This window comes from Chiloscyllium plagiosum, chromosome 14 (genome assembly GCF_004010195.1).
Source record: "Chiloscyllium plagiosum isolate BGI_BamShark_2017 chromosome 14, ASM401019v2, whole genome shotgun sequence".
NCBI lineage: Eukaryota > Metazoa > Chordata > Chondrichthyes > Orectolobiformes > Hemiscylliidae > Chiloscyllium > Chiloscyllium plagiosum.
The window spans coordinates 74,294,342-74,314,075 of record NC_057723.1 but is presented as its reverse complement, the minus strand read 5'-3'; the positions used below and the strand labels follow the sequence as shown (position 1 = coordinate 74,314,075).

The 19,734-nt window shown below is 43.7% G+C and overlaps 1 protein-coding gene across 2 annotated transcripts in view; it reads left to right on the top strand.

Annotated features, from left to right (window-relative positions):
* Positions 1 to 19,734, top strand: part of jakmip2 (janus kinase and microtubule interacting protein 2) — a 278,068-nt gene that overhangs the window by 132,915 nt on the left and 125,419 nt on the right. For both annotated transcript variants that reach the window (XM_043704011.1, XM_043704012.1), the window contains exons 3-6: positions 1,779 to 1,825; positions 7,594 to 7,777; positions 9,433 to 9,691; positions 17,320 to 17,817. In XM_043704011.1, the coding sequence (XP_043559946.1) occupies positions 9,563 to 9,691; positions 17,320 to 17,817 (627 nt within the window). In that variant the 5' untranslated portion in view covers positions 1,779 to 1,825; positions 7,594 to 7,777; positions 9,433 to 9,562. The remainder of the gene's footprint in view (positions 1 to 1,778; positions 1,826 to 7,593; positions 7,778 to 9,432; positions 9,692 to 17,319; positions 17,818 to 19,734) is intronic.

Here is a 19,734-nt window from a genome sequence, read left to right as displayed (position 1 = left end):
AACAGTTTCCTCATTTCCCGTTCCCCCACCTCATCCTAGCTTCTAACCTCCAGAAACTCGGTCCCCTGACCTGTCCGGACTTGTCCGACCTGCCCAGCTCCTTTTCCACCTATCCACTCCACCCTCTCCTCCCTGACCTATCACGTTCATCTCCTTCCCCACTGACCTATTGTACTCTATGCTACTCTCTCCCCCCCCCCCCCCCCCCCTCGCTTATCTCTCCACGCTTCAGGCTCTCTGCCTTTATTCCTGATGAAGGGCTTTTGCCCGAAACGTCGATTTTGCCTGTCCTCGGATGCTGCCTGAATTGCTGTGCTCTTCCAGCACCACTGATCCATCCATCTCTAAAATAGTCCAGTGGTGGGAAAGAGCGGGGGAATCAATGGATGGGTCAGTGGGACTACTTTTAACTCTTGCCATTTCCAAATCTGGCATAAAACACCTTTCATTCGCACGTGGGATTAATGCCATCGAAAGACATACCTTAGCAAAGTCGACGTAAAAATCAATTGTACTTGAAAGTTAGAATAAGTTTGATGCTTCACATGATGAAATTTCTCTTTTGAAACCTTCAGAGGTGAACGCATTGTGTCACATTGAATCTACAGACAAGAATTCTTGCACAATGACAAGTTGGTCAGTCTCTGGTGAGATGCCAGTGGTGCAGTTTGGGCTCTTAGTACCTGGGAAAGAGAGATAAAACAAAGTCAAGCTGGAGCTTGCCCCGATCTTTCCTCAGATGTTCTCCAATAAAGTAGTTTTAACGTGGTCTCCTGGAAGAATCTGACTAGACTATTGAGCCAATCAGCTCCCAGAATGAACATCCTCAGTGCCAATCTGCTCCACCGTGGTCATAGGGCAAGTGGGAAAGGGCCATCACTCACATTCCATGATTATTTTAGTTTTAAAAAATCATGTTCAGGCATTACATCATGTACCACTACAATGTTTTAGACCTTAATGAAATCTACCACTTTCAAAATATGCCCTTTACACTTCAGTTCTTTCCATGTTCATCATTTTAGAATCCCTACAGTGCGGAAACAGGCCATTCAGCACACAACAGCCCTCCAAAGAGCATCCCGGTCCCATACTCTGTAACCCTGCATTTCCCATGGCTAATCCAGCTAGCCTACATATCCCTGGACACTATGGGCTAATCAGCATGGGCAATCCACCCTAACCTGTACATCTTTGTGACAGCGGGAGGAAACCGGAGCACCTGAAGGAAATCCATGTGGACACGTGGAGAACGTGCAAATTCCACGTGGACAGTCACCCGAGGCTAGAATCGAACCCAGGTCCCTGGTGCTGTGAGGCAATGGTGCTAACTGCTGAGCTACCATGCTGTTGTCTTTTCGGGTTTGGAATTTTCTTATTCTTTTTTGTGGCGTGTGAAATGTATATTATTGTCACAGGGTAGTAAGCTGAACTGGGAGAGAACTCCAAGTGAGTGTGATCAGTACATTTCCACATAATTACTCTGACATTCTCAGGAAGCAAACAACCTACTTCCACTGATTAATCCTATCTGAGGAATGCTGACCCAAGTGAGGTATCACAACATCAGAACTGTGTCCTTGTGGGAACTGTTACTTACTGTGCGAGGCAAATGGTGAAGGAAAATATAAAATGAGAACATGTTTGTTCTCATCATTGGAACAATGTTTTTTTTTGTAACATTCATTAGAATTGCCATTCTCAAAATAGATGAACAGAGTGAATTGTTCACTTGTAATTCAAAATTAACTTGAATGTTTTTGTCATCCATTTCACAGATGATGGCAGCTTCATTAACTAACGGAATGGATATGGATGGATGAAGGTATGATGAGCAGATGCAAATCCCAATATTGTTGATTTAGAAATGCTACTAGACAAATAATCAATTGTTTTTCAAACAACGTAGGACCACAAGACATTGGAACAGAAGTAGGCCATTTAGCCTGTGAATCCAATGCTCCATCATTCAATGAGACCATGGCTGATCTGATTAACCCTCAACTCCAATTTCCTGCCTTTTCCCCATAAACCTTGCCTCTCTATTGATTAAAATTCTTTCTACTTTAGCCTTGAATATATCTAATGATCCAGCCTCACTGACTGGAAAAGAATTCCACAGATTCATTACTCTCTGTGAGAAGAAATTCCACCTCATCCCTTCCTTAATCTGACATTATGCCATCTAGGCCTGGACACTCCAACAAGGGGAAACAATCTCTTTGCATCAATCCTGTAAAGTCCCCTAACAATTTTCTATAACAGAACAATGGTGACCTAATATAGAGATGCTGGACAATACTGGGGTCTAAAGACGAAAAAAAAAACCAAATCCTATTCCCCTCCTATTCTTGTAACCTCTTCAGTTCAGCCATTTTGTGTTAATACTGTCCACACATTGGGCAATTTTGTTACTCTACTGAGTTATGTTTTTATGGAATATCTTCTCATTGGGTCAACCTGTATTATGTTGCCGCTAAGTTATCGCATTTCATGGCTGTACAGCAAGGATACTGTGTTTGTGTACTAAGGGGTGAGGGGATTTTATAAAGCCCCAAAAGTGACTATCTCTGTGTGTTCTTCAATTTTCAATCCACGTTAACACATTATCCTCATACCTAAGTCCCCATCTTGTGGAATAACGTTTTAGTGGCACTTTTGTGCATACCTTCTGGAAATCCAAAGCCAGTTTCCCTTAATGAATTCTGCTTGTTATATTCTCAAAGAACTATAGCAAATTCATAAAGCATGATTCTCCTTTTGCATGTTGACTTTGTGTTAATCTTTTCTCATTGACCTACTGTTTCTTCCTTAAGGATGAACACTAGCATTTTTCCCAATGACACATGTTAGGTTAACTGGCCTGTAGATTCCTACTTTCTGTTGCTCTCCTTTCTTGAACTGGTGACAAGGTTTCCAATCCATAGGAATCCTCTCAGAGTGTTCTGGAATGTTCTACCCAATGCTCCAACTATCCTTAAAACTACATCCTTTAAAACCCTTGGATACAGGCCATCAGATCTTGGCGACTTGTCTGCCCTCCGTCTCATCAATTTATTAGACACTGTGCTCCTGTCAATGAAACTGATTCGAGTTCTTTCCTCCCATTAGCACTTTGCCCATCTGTCATTTATAAAGATGTCGGTAGTTTCCTCCATTATGAAGAATAATTCAAAATGTCGGTTTAAATTACCTGCCATTTCCTTGTTATGAATTTCCCCAGTTTCATCCTCCAGTGGTCCCTCACTTAATTTTAACGTATTTACAGAAACTCTTGCTGCTATTTTTCACATTTGCCGGTTTTCCCCCAGTTAATACTTCCACAATGACAGGCGATTGGAAGCCGATGGTCATGATTTCAGACTGAATTGAGGTGGCTCCACTCTCTCACCCACTCTGCAGTTGCTCTATCCAGTGTGGAGACCACATTGTGAGCAGCAAACACAGTTGACTGGAACTACAAGGTGGTACGATCACTGCTGAACCAGCATGGCAATTGCATTTCTGGAATGAACCATTCAAATGGATTGTGACTGCCAATTTAGAAACATTTTCACCCTGTTTTACATCTATTTGGTGTTCCCATCCTGCTTCAAGGTCGTAGTGGAGGCAGTGCGTATATTTTGTATCACCAGCCTAGCCTCGGTTCAGGGGTCTGAGAGCCAGCTGAATTCACTGCTGCCCAATTTCTCCTTGTTCTTAATACCCAACCTGACCCCCTGTCGAATTTATACCGATACCCTAGCGAACTCCCAGCCAAATCAGACCCGCCCACCCAGAGTCCTCAAATGTTTCTCCCCCGTCTCACTGCGCTCCCCCACCCACAACCAGTTGCAGACCTGACCCATCCACCCTAACCCCACCCCACCAAGCCCCCAACATCATTTTCCCAGATGTATTTCATCATCCCCGACCTGCCCTACAGCTGCCCCATTTTCCTTGTCACCTGGCATACGACCTTGTAGTCATCTAGTGCCCTACTGACCTGGCACATCCTACCCTTGCACTCAATGCAACTGTAACTGTGTTCATTTGGCATCCGCCCCAGCTGACACTCTACCCCTTACTCATTTGGCATCTTGGTCCTTTCACCCTACCCACTCCCCAGTTGACACCAGATACACTGGTAACATCCTAAGTAGTTGGCACTCTGCCACTCTACACCCCTTACCCATCTGACACCTTGCCCTCCTGGATCCTAACGTCATAACATATTTCCATTGCTTCTGGTTTAACAGCAGCTGTCAAAGTGGCTATCATTAAACTTCCAGGTTGTAGTCACTTGCTGCTCTGAAAAGGGGACATGGTTTCCCCTTCCTTTGATTTTTCTGTGCTACAAAAGAGCTGTCAGAATGAAAGTGCAGCTCCACATTTCTGAGGGCACCCTGAGAGGCACCTCCCCTCAGAAAGTCAGAGCTCCCTGCTTTCATTTAAAGAGTAGGGCTGGAGTGGGCTTACCATTCCATGAAAATCAGGCCCAAGATTCTTTTCAACACATGGCTGTACCTCACCTCACTGAAGATGTAATTAACTAATTTGACAGAAACTGGAAAATGAGCCAGTCACAAGGGTTTCTTGATTGAAAGGAAGAGTAATTTTATTGAATTGCAATCCTGAGAAAAATATTGAAGACCCAACATCAAGTGTCCATACATAAACAGATACAAAGTGTAAAAATGGGAGAATGTCTAGCACAGAACTGTACATTGAAGAATATATAATCTTAAGACCTCAGTGTATCTTCAGGTGTAAGATTTTAGCCCAAGACTGCATTTAGACCATGAGACATAGGAGCAGAAATTAGGCTGTTCAGCCCATGGAGACTGCTCTGCCATTCGATCATGGCTGATAGTTTTTTCAACCCCATTTTCCTGCTTTCTCCCTGTAACCTTTGATCCCCTTGGCAATCAAGAACTTATCTGTCTCTGTTTTAAACATACTCAATGACCTGGCCTCTACAGCCTTCTGAGGGAATGAATTCCATAGATTCATCACTCCCTGGCTGAAGAAGTTTCTCCTTATCTCTGTTCTGAAAGGTCTTCCCTTTACTCTATGGCTATGCCCTCTGGCCCTCATCTCTCCTGCCAATGGAAACGTTTTCCCAATATCCATCCTGTTCCAGGCTGTTCAGTATTCTGAAAGTTTCAATCAGATCCTCCCCTTATCCTTCTAAACTCCATTGAGTACAGACCCAGAGTCCTCAATGTTCCTCGTACGTTAAACCTTTCATTCCTGGCATCATTCTCGTGAACCTCCTCTGGACTCGCTCCAGGGTCAATACACCTTTCCTCAGGTATGGGGCCCAAAATTGCTCACAATACTCCAAATGAGGTTTGATCAGAGCCTTATAAAGCTTTTGTTTGGGATGTCTTGATGTTTGAGTGTTTCTCCTCAGTTTGTGTTATTACTGGGTGCTTCATCCTGAAGAGCCTGAGAAAGAGAGAGAGTGACATCTCCCTGCCAGTTACAGGTCCATTTCCCCACTCTATAAGAAACAGCTCCCTGCAATCCAGGTGGTTTACATATTGTTTGAATTCTTTGTTTTCCTGGTAGTTAATCACAGGAGATGTTTCTTCATCTCCAATGTGTGAATTTTCCATAAAGGGGGAAATCAAACAGGAGATATAGATCTGGTTGTCAGGTTTCAGTCTCTTTTGACCATGTGTTCACTTCATTTCAGAATCGTTTTTGTTTATTAGTGGATTTGTGAAACTTGACAGAGCCTCAGAACAACATGGCGAGGGCAGTGAGGCATCTGGGACCTTGGTCATTAGCTTTAATGAATGAAATTAAAAGTTTGGGAAAAAATGCACAAATACAGAAGAAATTGGGTGAATAAGGTCAATTCAAGTACAGGAAAGGAAATCAAGGATTAAAAGACTTGTTTACAATTGAGAAAGAAGAGACAGAAATGAAAATTAAGAAAAAAAATGCTTCACATTTTTGAAACTCTTTGAAGACTTTACTGCATATAGAAATGATACTGAACAGCTAAAATTGTTTCTGTTTTTATATTGTCATATTTTTATAAGAGTACTTGATTCCTAGTTCCAAACCTTAACCTTGATTTCCCATGTATTTCATTGCACAATGTCTAAATGCACCAAGTTTCTAAAAAGTAACATAGGGATCTCAGTGCAAACCGACTTCAGATGGTGAAAATCACCAACAATTTCTAGACAAACTCTAGAATTGCAGCACTGGGCATGTCTTTCAAATTGAGGCTGACTTCTGCATTCATAAGAAACATTCCTTGCTGTGAACACATGGTAATCTTTTCAGAAAGATGTTGGCCAATGATGTGCCAATGCTAGCCTTTCAGTTAATGGTCTGGGTATATGGGACAGGTATTAAGCCCCACTACTTGGACTACAGCACTGTAAGGCTCGTTCAAGTTGAATCACTGAGTTTGGATTTGATCTCCCTTCACGGACTTCAGCCAAGTGCCAGTTGAGTTGACACTGCAGCTCATTCGGTGGGAACAAATTTCAGCGTTTGAAAGGAAGGACTGGGGAAATCAGGACTGCAGTCACTTGAGGCCAGGGGAATCATAGATTGAAGACCAGAACAAGGCTGGTGTTACCTCCTTTCATTGCAGGATTCTCCCACTCTGGGTTTGTGGCATTCTCTGTTGAATTCTGCTGTTGTCCTCTCCAAGTATTAAAATAAACCTAGTCCCGTGATTTAGAGCTACAGTAGATGACTGATGGGTTGCAGTTGGGGATGTAAGTCTTCTGCGTCCCTCATCCACTTACCCAATTGAGATAACTGGATTGCTAGACAGAGCAGCAAGTTGGTTAGTGTTGCTGCTTCTCAGTGCCAGGGACCCGAGTTCAATTCCAGCTTTGGGTGAATGTGTGCCATTTGCGCGTTCTCCCTGTGTCTTTGTGGATTTCCACTGGGTGCTCCAGTTTCCTCCCATAGTCCAAAGGTGTAAAGGTTAGGGTGGATTGGCCATGCTAAATTACCTGAAGTATCCAGGAACGTGCAGGCTGGGTAGATTAGCCGTGGTAAATGTGGCATTACGGGGATAGGGTAGGATGCTGTTTAGGGGGTGGTCACTGCAGACTAGATGGGCTGAATTTCCTCTTTCTACGCTGTAGGGATTCTCTGATGTATCGTTCATCTCCATCTTCCATCACTTGGCTGATGGTCGCGAGTAGGTAACTGGGGTGGTAACTGGCTGGGTTCAAAATCTGACTGAGTTCAAAAGCCATTTTCATGGATTCCCTACAGCATGGAAACAGGCCCTTCAGTCCAACAAGTCCACACTGACCCTTTGAAGAGTAATCCACCAAGACCCATTCCCCTACGCTATTACTCTACATTTACCCCTGACTAATGCACCTAACCTACACACCCCTGAACACTATTGGCCAATTCACCCTAACCTGCATATCTTTGGATTGTGGGAGGAAACCAGAGCACCCATAGCAAACCCTCACAGACACGGGGAGAATGTGCAGACTCCACACAGAATATCACCCCAGGCTGGAATCGAACCTGGGTCCCTGATACTGTGAGGCAGCAGCACTAACCACTGAGCCTCCATGCCACCCTAATTTTATGATCCTCTTTTCTCCCTTTCTCCAGGTGCTGGCTCATGCTGGTGTTTTTGTTTTCCTTTGGGATTCGTGAGTTGTACAGTTTATCATCCAGGGGTCATTCTTCACATCTGACCACACGGTCAGCAATATCAATTGCACGAAGGCTTAGGTTGTCAATACCGAATCGCCCTTGATTGTCTTAACCAGAGATGTTAATTAATTTCATTCAGGTAATAAAAATCCTAATATCGCGGACAAGAATTTGATGCATGTGCATGAAATGTTCACATGAAAGTGTTTCTGGCAGTGCTCCAACCCTGAAGATCGGGCTAAGTAAAAACTGAAAGGACTGCGGATGCTATAAATCAAAAACAAAAACTGCCGGAAAAGCTCAGCAGGTCTGATGCCATCTGTGCAGAGAAAGCAGAATTAATGTTCTGGGTCGGATGACCCTTCATCAGAACTGAATTAACTCTGATTTCTCTTAGTGAGTTTTGAGAAGATTTTGTAGTTCAGGTTGAGGTTCTGGATGTAGGTTTGCTCGCTGAGCTGGAAGGTCCATTGCCCGATGTTTCACCACCCTACTAGGTAACATCTTCAGTGGGCCTCAGGAGAAATGCTGCTCTTAATTCCTGCTTTCTATTTAGGTTTCTTTGGGTTGGTGATGCCATTTCCTGTGGTGAGGTCACTTCCTGTTCTTTTTACAGGGGGTGGTAGATGGGGTCTAACTCGATGTGTTTGTTGACGGAGTTCCTGTTGGAATGCCATGCTTCTAGGAATTCTCGTGCATGTCTTTGTTTGGCTTGTCCTAGGATGGATGTGTTATCCCAGTCAAATTGGTGTCCTTCCTTACCTGTATGTGAGGATACTAGTGAGAGAGGGTCATTTCGTTTTGTGGCTAGTTGGTGTTCATGTATCCTGGTGGCTAGTTTTCTGCCTTTTTTCTAATGTAGTGTTTGTTACAGTCCTTGCATGGTATTTTGTAAATGACCTTAGTTTTGCTTGTTGTCTGTATAGGGTCTTTCAAGTTCATTAGCTGCTGTTTTCGTGTGTTGGTGGGTTTGTGGGCTACTATGATGCCAAGGGGTCTGAGGAGTCTGGCAGTCATTTCCAAGATGTCTTTGATGTAGGGGAGAGTGGCTAGGGTTTCTGGACATGTTTTGTCTGCTTGTTTGGTGCTGAGAAATCAGCAGACTGTGTTCATTGGGTACCCATTCTTTTTGAATACATGGTCTCGGTAATTTTCCTCTGCTCTGCTTAGTTCCTCTGTGCTGCAGTGTGTGTTGGCTCGTTTAAATAATGTTCTGATGCAGCTCCATTTGTTGGGTGTTGGGGTGATTGCTGATTTCTCTCCACAGGTGTTGCCAGCTTTTCCAGCAATTTTTGTCTTTGTTTCTGAAGATCAGGCTGTTTGACAATAAGAGTGTTATCACACATATATCACACATGTATACGAGAGGTCACTGGATCATGCTCAAGATTGCTCGGTCTGGCTAATTTCTTGTTTCTTCAGTTTATGTTGTTAAGGTCAGTGCACAGAAATAAAGGCTTGGATTTAAGGTGCGTTTCACAACCACTGGATGACACAAAGCACTTTACAACACAGAAGGGTCTGATTTCTCTCCAGCTTTTTCAGCGATTTCTGTTTTGGATTGTGAAAGTAATGTTGGAAGTGTATCTGTGTGTGAATATCCAAATCGTTTTAATAGATGCTGCTAGAAGTTTATGTATTCTTTATCCCCCCCCCCACATCTAAGCAACTGATTGAGAGCAGATAAAAGTTGCCATCATCATGGTAATATCAATTTTGTCATTGCATGTGAATAAGCAATGAACCTTCTGTTGTATCATAACTGAGTTGTTTCCTCTGGTATCTTTGTTACAGGCCTTACACAGCAGAACTGGTGGCAGGAGGGAGCTGAGGGATGTGATACAGAATGCGCTAGTGGATTCGCATTAAAAAGAAAATGGCAATTTATTCTTGATTTGAAAAGAATTGAAGGGAAGAACTGAAGATGTCCAAGAAAGGGCGTGGGAAGGCTGATAAGCCTGAAGCCCTTATAGCTGCCTTACAAGCTGCTAATGAAGATCTTAGGACTAAACTGACTGATATACAAATAGAATTTCACCAGGAGAAATGTAAGGTGAGTGATGTCTCTCTTGTTTGGTTAAGTGTAGCCAAAGACAACGAAGAATAATTTGGGAAGGCTTTCTCAAATTATTATCAAATAAACATTTACTCAGAACAGATCAGTAGGTATTTAAAACAACATTGGAGGATTCCAGACCAAGATTGCAATTGTTGTAACCACTCTACTCACTTTAATAGAGGCTTCTAATCTGTTTACCCAACAAAATGATCAACAGCCTTTTATCGAGTAAGAAAAATCTACTTGACCTCATCCTTAAAAATCTGCTTGTCATTGATGTATCAGCCCATGACTTAATTGGCAGAAATGGTCATGGAACAATCCCTTCAGAATTGAATTTGGGGAAACATCCCCCTCTCCCAGTGGTATTACCTCCATGCTAAATTGGATTGATTGCAAACAAACCTTCTATTTCAAAGCTGGGCATCCATGAGGAACTGACCATGGGTGCCTGAAGCAACACAACTAGATTGAGCCTGAACCCATAACCTCATGTCTAGTACATCCTTCACTTTAGAATCATAGAATCCCGATAGTGTGGAGACAGGCCATTTTGGCCCAACAATTAGCATCATCGTTAAGTTGAGGTACCAATCCTGGTTCAATGAAGCAGTCAGGACAGAATGTCGGGAGCAGTGACCGGCATATCTACAACATAGGGTTACAGTTCACTGGCCCCGTTAGGTTGCTGGTGCTCCATTTGACCTCTGCCAGGACCAACCAGCTCCTAATCTTGCTGCAGTCTTGATTCAAATAAGGGCAACAGAGCTGATCACTAGAGGTACAGTCAGAGTGTGACTGCCTTTGATATCAAGGCAGTGTTAGACTGAATGTGGGCATCAAGGAGCCCACATTATACTAATATCAGTGGGAAATTGGGGGAGCAGCTGTCTATTTTTTGTAGTCATAGATAGTACCAAAGAAAATTACAGTGGTTTTTAGAGGTCAGTCATCTTGGTTCCAGGATCTCTCTGTTGCTCAGGGGAGTATTCTAGGCCGAACCATCTTCAGCTGCTTCATTGATGACCTCCTTTTCTTCATAAGATCAAAATTGAGAAGTTTACTGATTGTACAATGTTCAGCACCATTTGTGACACCTTTGATACTGAAACAGACTGCATTTAATTGCAGCAAGCAGTGGACAGTCCCAAAGTTCAGACTTACACAAGTGCAAGGCAATGACCATCTCCAACAAGTGAGAATCTAATCATTGTGCCTTGGTATTCAGTGGTGTTACCATCACTGAATTCTCCAATTATCAACATCCTGGGGATTACCATTGGCCAGAAACCTAACTGGACCAACCATGTAAATACTGTGACTACAACAGCAGGTCAGAGGATAGAAATCCTGCATCAACTAACTCATTGCCTGACTTCTCCAAAGCTTGAAAACATTTACAAGACACCCATCAGGTGTGTGATGGAATACCTTTCACTTGCCTGGATGAGTGCAGCTCCAACAAATTGAAGTTCACCACCAACTCTTGACAAAGCAGCCCAGTTTTTTGGCAGTTTTTCACCACCTTCAACACTCACTCCCTTCACTACTAATGCACAGTGACATCGATGAGTACCATCTACAAGATGCACTGCAGCAATTCACTAAGGTTCCTTCAATGTCACCTGCAACCTTTGCCACCTACACTGGCAAAGGCAACAGATACATGGGAACCACCACCTGCAAGTTCCCATCCAAGTCACACACCATCTGGACTTGGAGATTTGTTGCTTTTCCTCCTCCTTCTACTGTGTCAAAATCCTGGAGCTCTCTTCCTCACTGCCTTGGGAGTCTACCTACACTCCAGGGACTGCAGCGGTTCAAGATGGCAGCGCAGCATCAACTTCCCCAGGGCAATTAGGGATGGGCAATAAATGGCAGCTCTGCCGGTGATGCTACATTCGGCAAAGAAATAAAACAAAATCATCAATAAGTAAGTAATTTTAGAAACCCTATGAATAGCATCAATTTGAGAGAGAGCATAGACAAGGTCATATTTCCAATTCCAGAAAATTTCTCCAATTTGCGTTTCTGGGCTGGGTAAATTTAGTGACCAGAATGCTACATAAATAGACACTTAATCTACAGGTCACAGTGTTCCTAAATCAAGTTGCTTTGATAATATTGAACATAATGTTAATGTTGAAAGCCTAACTGAAAGAATAGATAACTTTGTCAAGACAATTGCCAAGAGCTGACAGCGTGTCATCAGAGTGAATCTTTTCTCTATGGAGTTGCAATTTTCTATTACAATAGAAAACGTCTTCTCAAATATGTAGATAGGAAATTTATTTTCTCACATTCTCACTGATGATTCAGTGGTGTGACAATACTGGGGCTTTCAGAGGTATTTTTTGTCCTGGTTTCTTTTAGAGAGAGATTGGGGGACAGATAGCAAGCCGTCTATGAAATTAGGTTAGTGTTAGCCCACGAACTATCACACTAAAACAAGGACTGGAGCATTAATGGACCCCATACTCACAGCTAGCAGAACGAGCATCTAATACAAAATGCCCTGCAAGGACTGTAACATACATTACATTGGACAAACCGACAAGAAACTAGCTATCAGGACACATGAGCACCAACTAGCCATCAAAAGACATGACCAACTATCACTAGTATCCGTACACACAGACAAAGAAAGACACCAGTTTGACTGGGACAATGCATCCATCCTGGGACAGGCTAAACAAAGACACCCACAGGAATTCCTAGAGGCCTGGCATTCAAACCGGAACTCCATTAACAAACGTAAAGATTTGGGCCCCATTTACCAACCTCTCAGAAATAGAACCAAGAATGAAACCACCCGCCACAGCAAACCGAGACAGATAAATAGCAAGCGGGACAGAACACCATCGCTTCACTGGAGGCTCACTGATAATGTTACCTAGCATGGTGATGAAACATCTGAAAACAAGCCCATCAGCTCAGCGAGCAAACTTACAACCTAGTCTGTGAGAAATAAACAACTTGTGAGGCCTTGGGATTTTTTAAAAAAGTTGAAACAATAGACTCAGCCTTTCTGGGTGTGGTCGAGCTCTCACAGATCCAGGACTTTGCTTTAGCTTTCAGCAGTTGTTGCTGGGATCTCAGCAGTTTTGGAAGGTAGTGAATATCTCCCGGCTGCTACACCCTCTCTCTCCAAGTTGTCTTTTGATGTCCTTTCCTCCTGGTTTGGAGAACTGCATGTGAGACAAATCTGTTTCCTGCATTTGCCTTTTTGCGATAGGTGTGTTTATGGGATGTTACTATATTGGAACGGTTAATTAGTAATAATTTCCACATATGAAGTCCGCTATTACGAGGGGGCATAGCTTTAAATTAAGGGGTGGCAGGTATAGGACAGATGTTAGGGGTAGATTCTTTACTCAGCGAGTCGTGAGTTCATGAAATGCCCTGCCAGTAGCAGTGGTGGACTCTCCCTCTTTATGGGCATTTAAATGGGCATTGGATAGGCATATGGAGGATAGTGGGCTAGTGTAGGTTAGGTGGGCCAAAGGGCCTGTACTGCGCTGTATTTTTCTATGTTCTATGTATTAATTATTCTGTTAAATTTACCAGTAGAGTTAAGTTACTCCAAGTTGTTCTCCCTTTTGTTGTATTTCATCGATAGTATTTGAATAAGTTGTGTTTTCCTTAACGTCAAGTAATTTGACCAATCAAACTGCATCTGGAACACAGCACCTGACATTTACTTTTAAACTAAGACAAATTAGACTCTAGGCTACCTTCTTAATATATTTTGAGAGGGTCTGTTCTGGTCCATAACAAGCAGGTAGGTTTTGGCCAAAGGTGAGTTTGCTGATCTCAGCAAGATAATCAACAGATTTTTACAGGAAGATTTCTCATCGCGTTCTCTGGGGATCCATGCAAGGTCTCTTGTTTTTCTGAGTACTTAATTTATAATCTAGACCTTTTGTGCAAAGAGCACAGGTTCAATGTTGGTGACTTAAATCATGAAAATGTTGTGAACTGTGTGATGGAGTATGCTAAACTTCAAAAGGATGTAGACAGGTTGGTGGAATGGGCAGACAACTAGCAAGATGCAATTTAATGCAGAGAAGTGCGAAGTGATTCATTTGTGAGAAAGATTATGGAGATACTGTAAAGCAAAGGGTGCAATTCTAAAAGCACTGCAGGTTCTGGGATTGTATGTGAGCAAATCATTGAAGGTGACAGGGCAGGTTAATGAAGTGATTTATGAAAGAAAATCAGATGCTTTGAGCATTTTAAAAAGGGGAATATCATCAAAATAAAGGAAGCTATGATAAAGCTGTACAAAAATATAAATTTAGCCTCAATGATTGGACTGGCTCAGTGGTTAACACTGCTGCCTCACAGCACCATGGACCTGGAGTCGATTCCACCCTCAGGCAGATGTCTGTGTGGAGTTTGCAAGTTCTCCCTGTGTCTTTGTGGGTTTCCTCCCACAGTCTAAAGGTGTGCAGGTTAGGGTGGATTGGCCATGATAAATTGCCCCATATTGTCTAGGATTGTGTAGGCTAGGTGGATTGGCCATGGGAAATACAGGGATATGGTGGTGGGTTGGGGTCTGGGTGGGATGTGAACTCGATGGGCTAAATGGCCTGCTCCCACACTGTAGGGATTATGTGATTGTGTTCAGCTCTTGGCACCATGTTTTAGAGAAGATGGGAAAGCATTATTGTACAGAAAAGTTTCTCAAGAACAGCTCATGGGGATGAGGAACTGAGACTCATTGCTTGAGAGAAGAGAAGGCTGAGAGGCGATTTGATAAAGGTATCTCAAATTTGCAGGGTTAAGAGGAGAGGGTGTTACCATTGATGTTTGCACTTTGCATCACGGATACATGAATTGATTTGGCCTGTTTCTGTGCTGTAACCATTCGATAAATCTCTGCTCAGAATCATTACACGCACTATTGTTTCTGTTTTAAGTCCCTTCAAATTTTCACATGTTAATAATAAAAAAAAAGAAAAAGCAGAATAAAACTTAAAATTTACTCACTGACTATCTCAGCTGAGTTCCATTTGAACTACTTTGATTTTGCTTTCATAGAATCGTACAATACAGAAAAGGTCTTTCAGCCGAGAGTCTGCACAACAAACAAAATACAACTCTAAATCTAAACTAGCCCCATTTTCCATCACTTACCCTCCAAAGGTTGAGAGATTTCCCTCTTCAACCACCCTCCTAGGCAGCACACTCCAGACTTCCATCACCTTCTGGTTGAACATATTTTTCCTCAAATCCCCTCTTGATCTTATAGAGTCTCAGAGATGTACAACATGGAAAAAGACCCTACAGTCCAACTCGTCCATGCCGACCAGATATTCTAAATTAATCTAATCCCATTTGCCAGCATTTGTCCCATATCCCTCTTGAACCCTTCACATGCATATACCCATCCAGATGCCTTTGAAATGTTGTAATTGTACCAGCCTCTGGCAGCTCATTCCATACATGTACCATTCTCTGTGTGAAAAAGTTGCCCTTTGGGTCCCTTTTATATCTTTCCCCACTCACCCTAAACCTATGCCCTCTAGTTCTGGACTCCTCTACCCCGGGGAAAATATCTTTTGTATTTACCCTATCCATGCCCCTCATGTCATCCCTCAACCTCTGACACCTCAGGGAAAAACAGCCCCAGCCCTCCAAACCTGGTAACATCCTGGTAAATCTTTTGCCTTTCACCTTAAAATTATGTCTCATCATTATTAACACTTAACTAAGGGGGAGACAGTGAGGTCTGCAGATGCTGGAGATCAGAGTTAAGTGTGTTTCTGGAAAAGCACAGCAGGTCAGGCAGCATCCGAGGAGCAGGAAAATCAATGTGTTGGGCCACAGCTTTCTTCAGGATCCTGCAACACACTCTCAACACTTAACTAAGGGGAACCATTGCTTTCTATCCACCCTATCCATGCCTCTCATAACATTATATACCTCAATCAAGTGCCCCATCAGCCTTTCCTGGAGCGTCGGAGGCTGAGGGTTGCCTTATTGAGGGGCATGGATAGGATAAATAGATAAAGTCTTTTCCCTGGGGTGGGTGAATCCAGAACTAGAGGGCATAGGTTTTGGGTGAGAGGGGAAAAATTTAAAAGCGACCTAAGGGCAACTTTTTCGTGCATTTAAAAGGCATCTGGGTGGGTATATGAATAGGAAGGATTTAGACGGATATGGCCCAATTGCTGGCAAATGGGACTAGATTAGGTTATGGTATCTGGTTAGCATGGATCTGTTAGACTGAAGGGTCTGTTTCCATGCTGTACATCTCTATGACTCCATGACTCTACTGTAAAGAAAATAATCTGAGCTTGTCTAACCTTTCTTCATAGCTGTCTTTTCTGCCTGCATACAAAAAAATGAGAGTTCATTACTCATCAATTCAAATCTTCATTACAATTGAAAATAAATCAAAACCCTGTCAATTTTCTTGCTAACTTCACTGAATCTCAGAACCATGACTCCTGGACTGACTCACTGATAGAAGATTGCAATTTTGCTATTTGGGCAATTAAAATGAGAATTCTAATGCAGATGCTCATATGGAAAACTGATATTTACATATTACCTTTCACAACCAGTGAATGTCTCAAAGCACTTAATAAATAATAAAGTATTTTTGCTGCATAATCATAGAAAATGAAGAATCCAATTTGCACATAACAAATTCTTTTAGACAGCGATATGATAACAAGCTGACAGTCCCTTTATTCTCTGTGATGTTGATTCATGGATAGAATCCTGACAGTGTGGAAGCAGGCCATTTAGCCTGTCAAGTCCACACCAACCTCAAAAGAGCATCTTAGCCAGATCCACCCCCCCTACCAACTTTGCATGGCTAACCCACCTAGCCTGCCCATTCCTTGGCACTATGGAGCAATGCAGCATGGTCAATCCACCCGAACCTGCACATCTTTGGACTTTGGGAGGAAACCAGAGGAAACCCACACAGACACAGGGAGAATGTGCAAACTCCACACAGACAGTCGAACCTGGGTCCCTGGCACTGTGAGGCAGCAGTGCAAATCACCGTGCCAGTAAACATTGACCAAGTGGCAGGGGATCAGTGCCCTAGTCATAGAGATGTACAACATGAAAACAGACCCTTCAGTCCAACTTGTCCATGCCGACCAGATATCCTAAATTATTCTAGTCCCATTTGCCAGCATTTGGCCCTTATCCCTCTAAACCTTTTCTAATCATCTGCCTATCCAGATGCCTTTTCAATGTTGTAATTGTGCCAGCCTCCACGACTTCCTCCGTCATTCCATCCATACGCTGCACTCGATGTGAAAAAGTTGCCCCTTCGGTCCCTTTTAAATTTTTCCCCTCTCACCCAAAACCTATGCCCTCTAGCTCTGGACTCACCCACCCCAGGGAAAAGACTTTGTCTATTTATCCTATCCATGCCCCCAGTGATTTTATGAACCTTTTATATTCTTTGACATATTGCAATTGGATAGTTTGTATCTAACTGAGCCTAATTATTCTTTTGGAACCTAACACCTCTGAGCCACGTACTGACATTTCACCCTTCAGTGTTTCCCTGCAGTTTTATTCCCCCAGTGTGCTGCTTTTGTTTTCTTGATTGGGATTCTAATTATTATTTTTGGTGTTGCTTTGTTTCCAAGGTTAGTAAACTCGAACGGGAAAAAGTGCAAGAGGTGAAACGTATCCGAGAGCAGGAACAGCACAAGCACACGGCAACCGTCACGGACCTAAAAAGCAAACTCCATGAGGATAAAATGAAAGAGCTGCAGTCTGTCCGCGAGACATTGATAAAGCAACATGAGCAGGAACTGGCTCGCACTGTTAAAATCAAAGACAATGAGATTCAGCGATTAAAGTCACTTGTGAACGCACTGCGAGATGGTAGCAGTGACAAAGTAAGAACAGCATTGTTTAATGAGGCCCGGGATGAAGCCCGGAAGATGTTTGACTCTGAGCGCTTGAAACTGCTGCAGGAGCTGAACGAACTGAAATCCGCCAAGAAACAGGTGGAAGAATCGCTGAACAACATGATCCAATCCGATAAGATAAAAGCTGGAAACCTGAGAAGTGAGCACCAGTCTCACCAGGAGGCCATTGCCAAAATCAAATGGGAATCTGAGAAGGAAATCCGAAGGCTGGTGAGGAACATTCATTTCCTGACTATGGCGATTGCCAATGTCCCTCTGATATTTGATGGGTTTGCTATTATCAAGGATTGGGGTATTGACATCAAGGGTTCCATGAGTCAAATATTAAAAGGGATGTGGAGAAAAATCCTGGTAAATTTATTTTTTTGGGGAGTTATGATGATCTTTTGGACATTAGATAAACACATGAATATGCGAGGAATGGAGAGATATGGACTATGACCAGGCAGAAATGATTAGGTTAGATTACATTACAGTGTGGAAACAGGCCCTTCGGCCCAACAAGTCCACACCGACCCGCCGAAGCGCAACCCATCTATACCCCTACATTTACCCCTTACCTAACACTACGGGCAATTTAGCATGGCCAATTCACCTGACCTGCACATCTTTGGACTGTGGGAGGAAACCGGAGCACCCGGAGGAAACCCACGCAGACACGGGGAGAACGTGTAAATTCCACACAGTCTGTCGCCTGAGGCGGGAATTGAACCCGGGTCTCTGGCGCTGTGAGGCAGCAGTGTTAACTGCTGTGCCACCGTGCCGCCCACAAAGTTTAATTTAGTTTAATTTGGCGTCAATACTTGTGAAGCTAGAAGAACACAGCAGGTCAGACAGCATCCGAGGAGCAGGAGAGTCAACGTTTCACGCCGAAACCCTTCATCAGGGCCCTGTCTGGCCAGCTGTGCTCTTCCAGCCTTACATCTATTGACTCTGACTTCCAGCATCTGCAGTCCTGACTGTCTCCGAGTTTAATTTCGCAGCTTGTTCAGCACAACATTTTGGGCTGAAGGGTCTGTCATGTGCTGTTAAACTGGAAGACAAAGGAGCAGAAACTAGACCATTCGGTCCATTGAGTCTGCTCTGCCATTCCATCATGGCTGTTAGGTTTTTCCACTTCACTTTTCCACTTTTCCATTCCATGCGCCACCGCCCTTGAACTCCACCCCTCCCAACGCAACAAGGACAGAACCCCCCGGTCCTCACCTTCCACCTCACCAACCTCTGCACACAACGTATCATCCTCCACCACTTCCACCACCTCCAAACGGACCCCAGTACCAGAGATATATTTCTGTCCCCGACTAGTGTTCTGAAAAGATCATTCCCTCTGCGACTCCCTCGTCAGGTCCATGCCCCCCCACCAGCCCACACCCCACTCCTGGCACCTTTCCCTGCCACTGCAGGAAGTGCAAAACCTGCGCCCACACCACTGCCCTCACATCCATCCAAGGTCCCAAGGGATCCTTCCACATCCATCAGAAATTTACCTGTACCTCTACTAATGTCATCTACTGCATCTATTGCACCCGGTGTGGTCTCCTCTACATCGGGGAGACAGGACGCCTTCTTGTGGATCATTTCAGAGAACATCTCTGGGACACCCACATCCACCAATCCCACTGCCCCTTGGCTAAACACTTCAATTCCCCCTCCCACTCCCCAACGACATGCAGGTCCTGGGCCTCCTCCACTGCCAAACTCTAACCACCCGATGCCTGGAGTAAGAATACCTCATCTTCCGCCTTGGGACCCTGCAACCACATGGGATCAATGTGGATTTCAACAGCTTCTTCATTTCCCTTCCACCCCACATCATCCCAGTCCCAAGCCTCCAACTCGGCACCGCCCTCCAGACCCGTCCATCACTCCCCCTCTGACCTATCACTATTACCCTCACCTTCATCCACCTATCACTTTCCCTGCTACCTCCCTCCAACTCCACCCCCCATTTATCTCTCAGCCCTGGCGCACAAGCCTCATTCCTGATGAAGGGCTTATGCCCAAAACGTCGACTGTCTTGCTCTTCGGATGCTGCTTGACCTGCTGTGCTTTTCCAGCACCACACTCTCAACTCTGATCCCATCTGTAGTCCTCACTTTTTCCTCCTGATAGGTTTTTCAACCC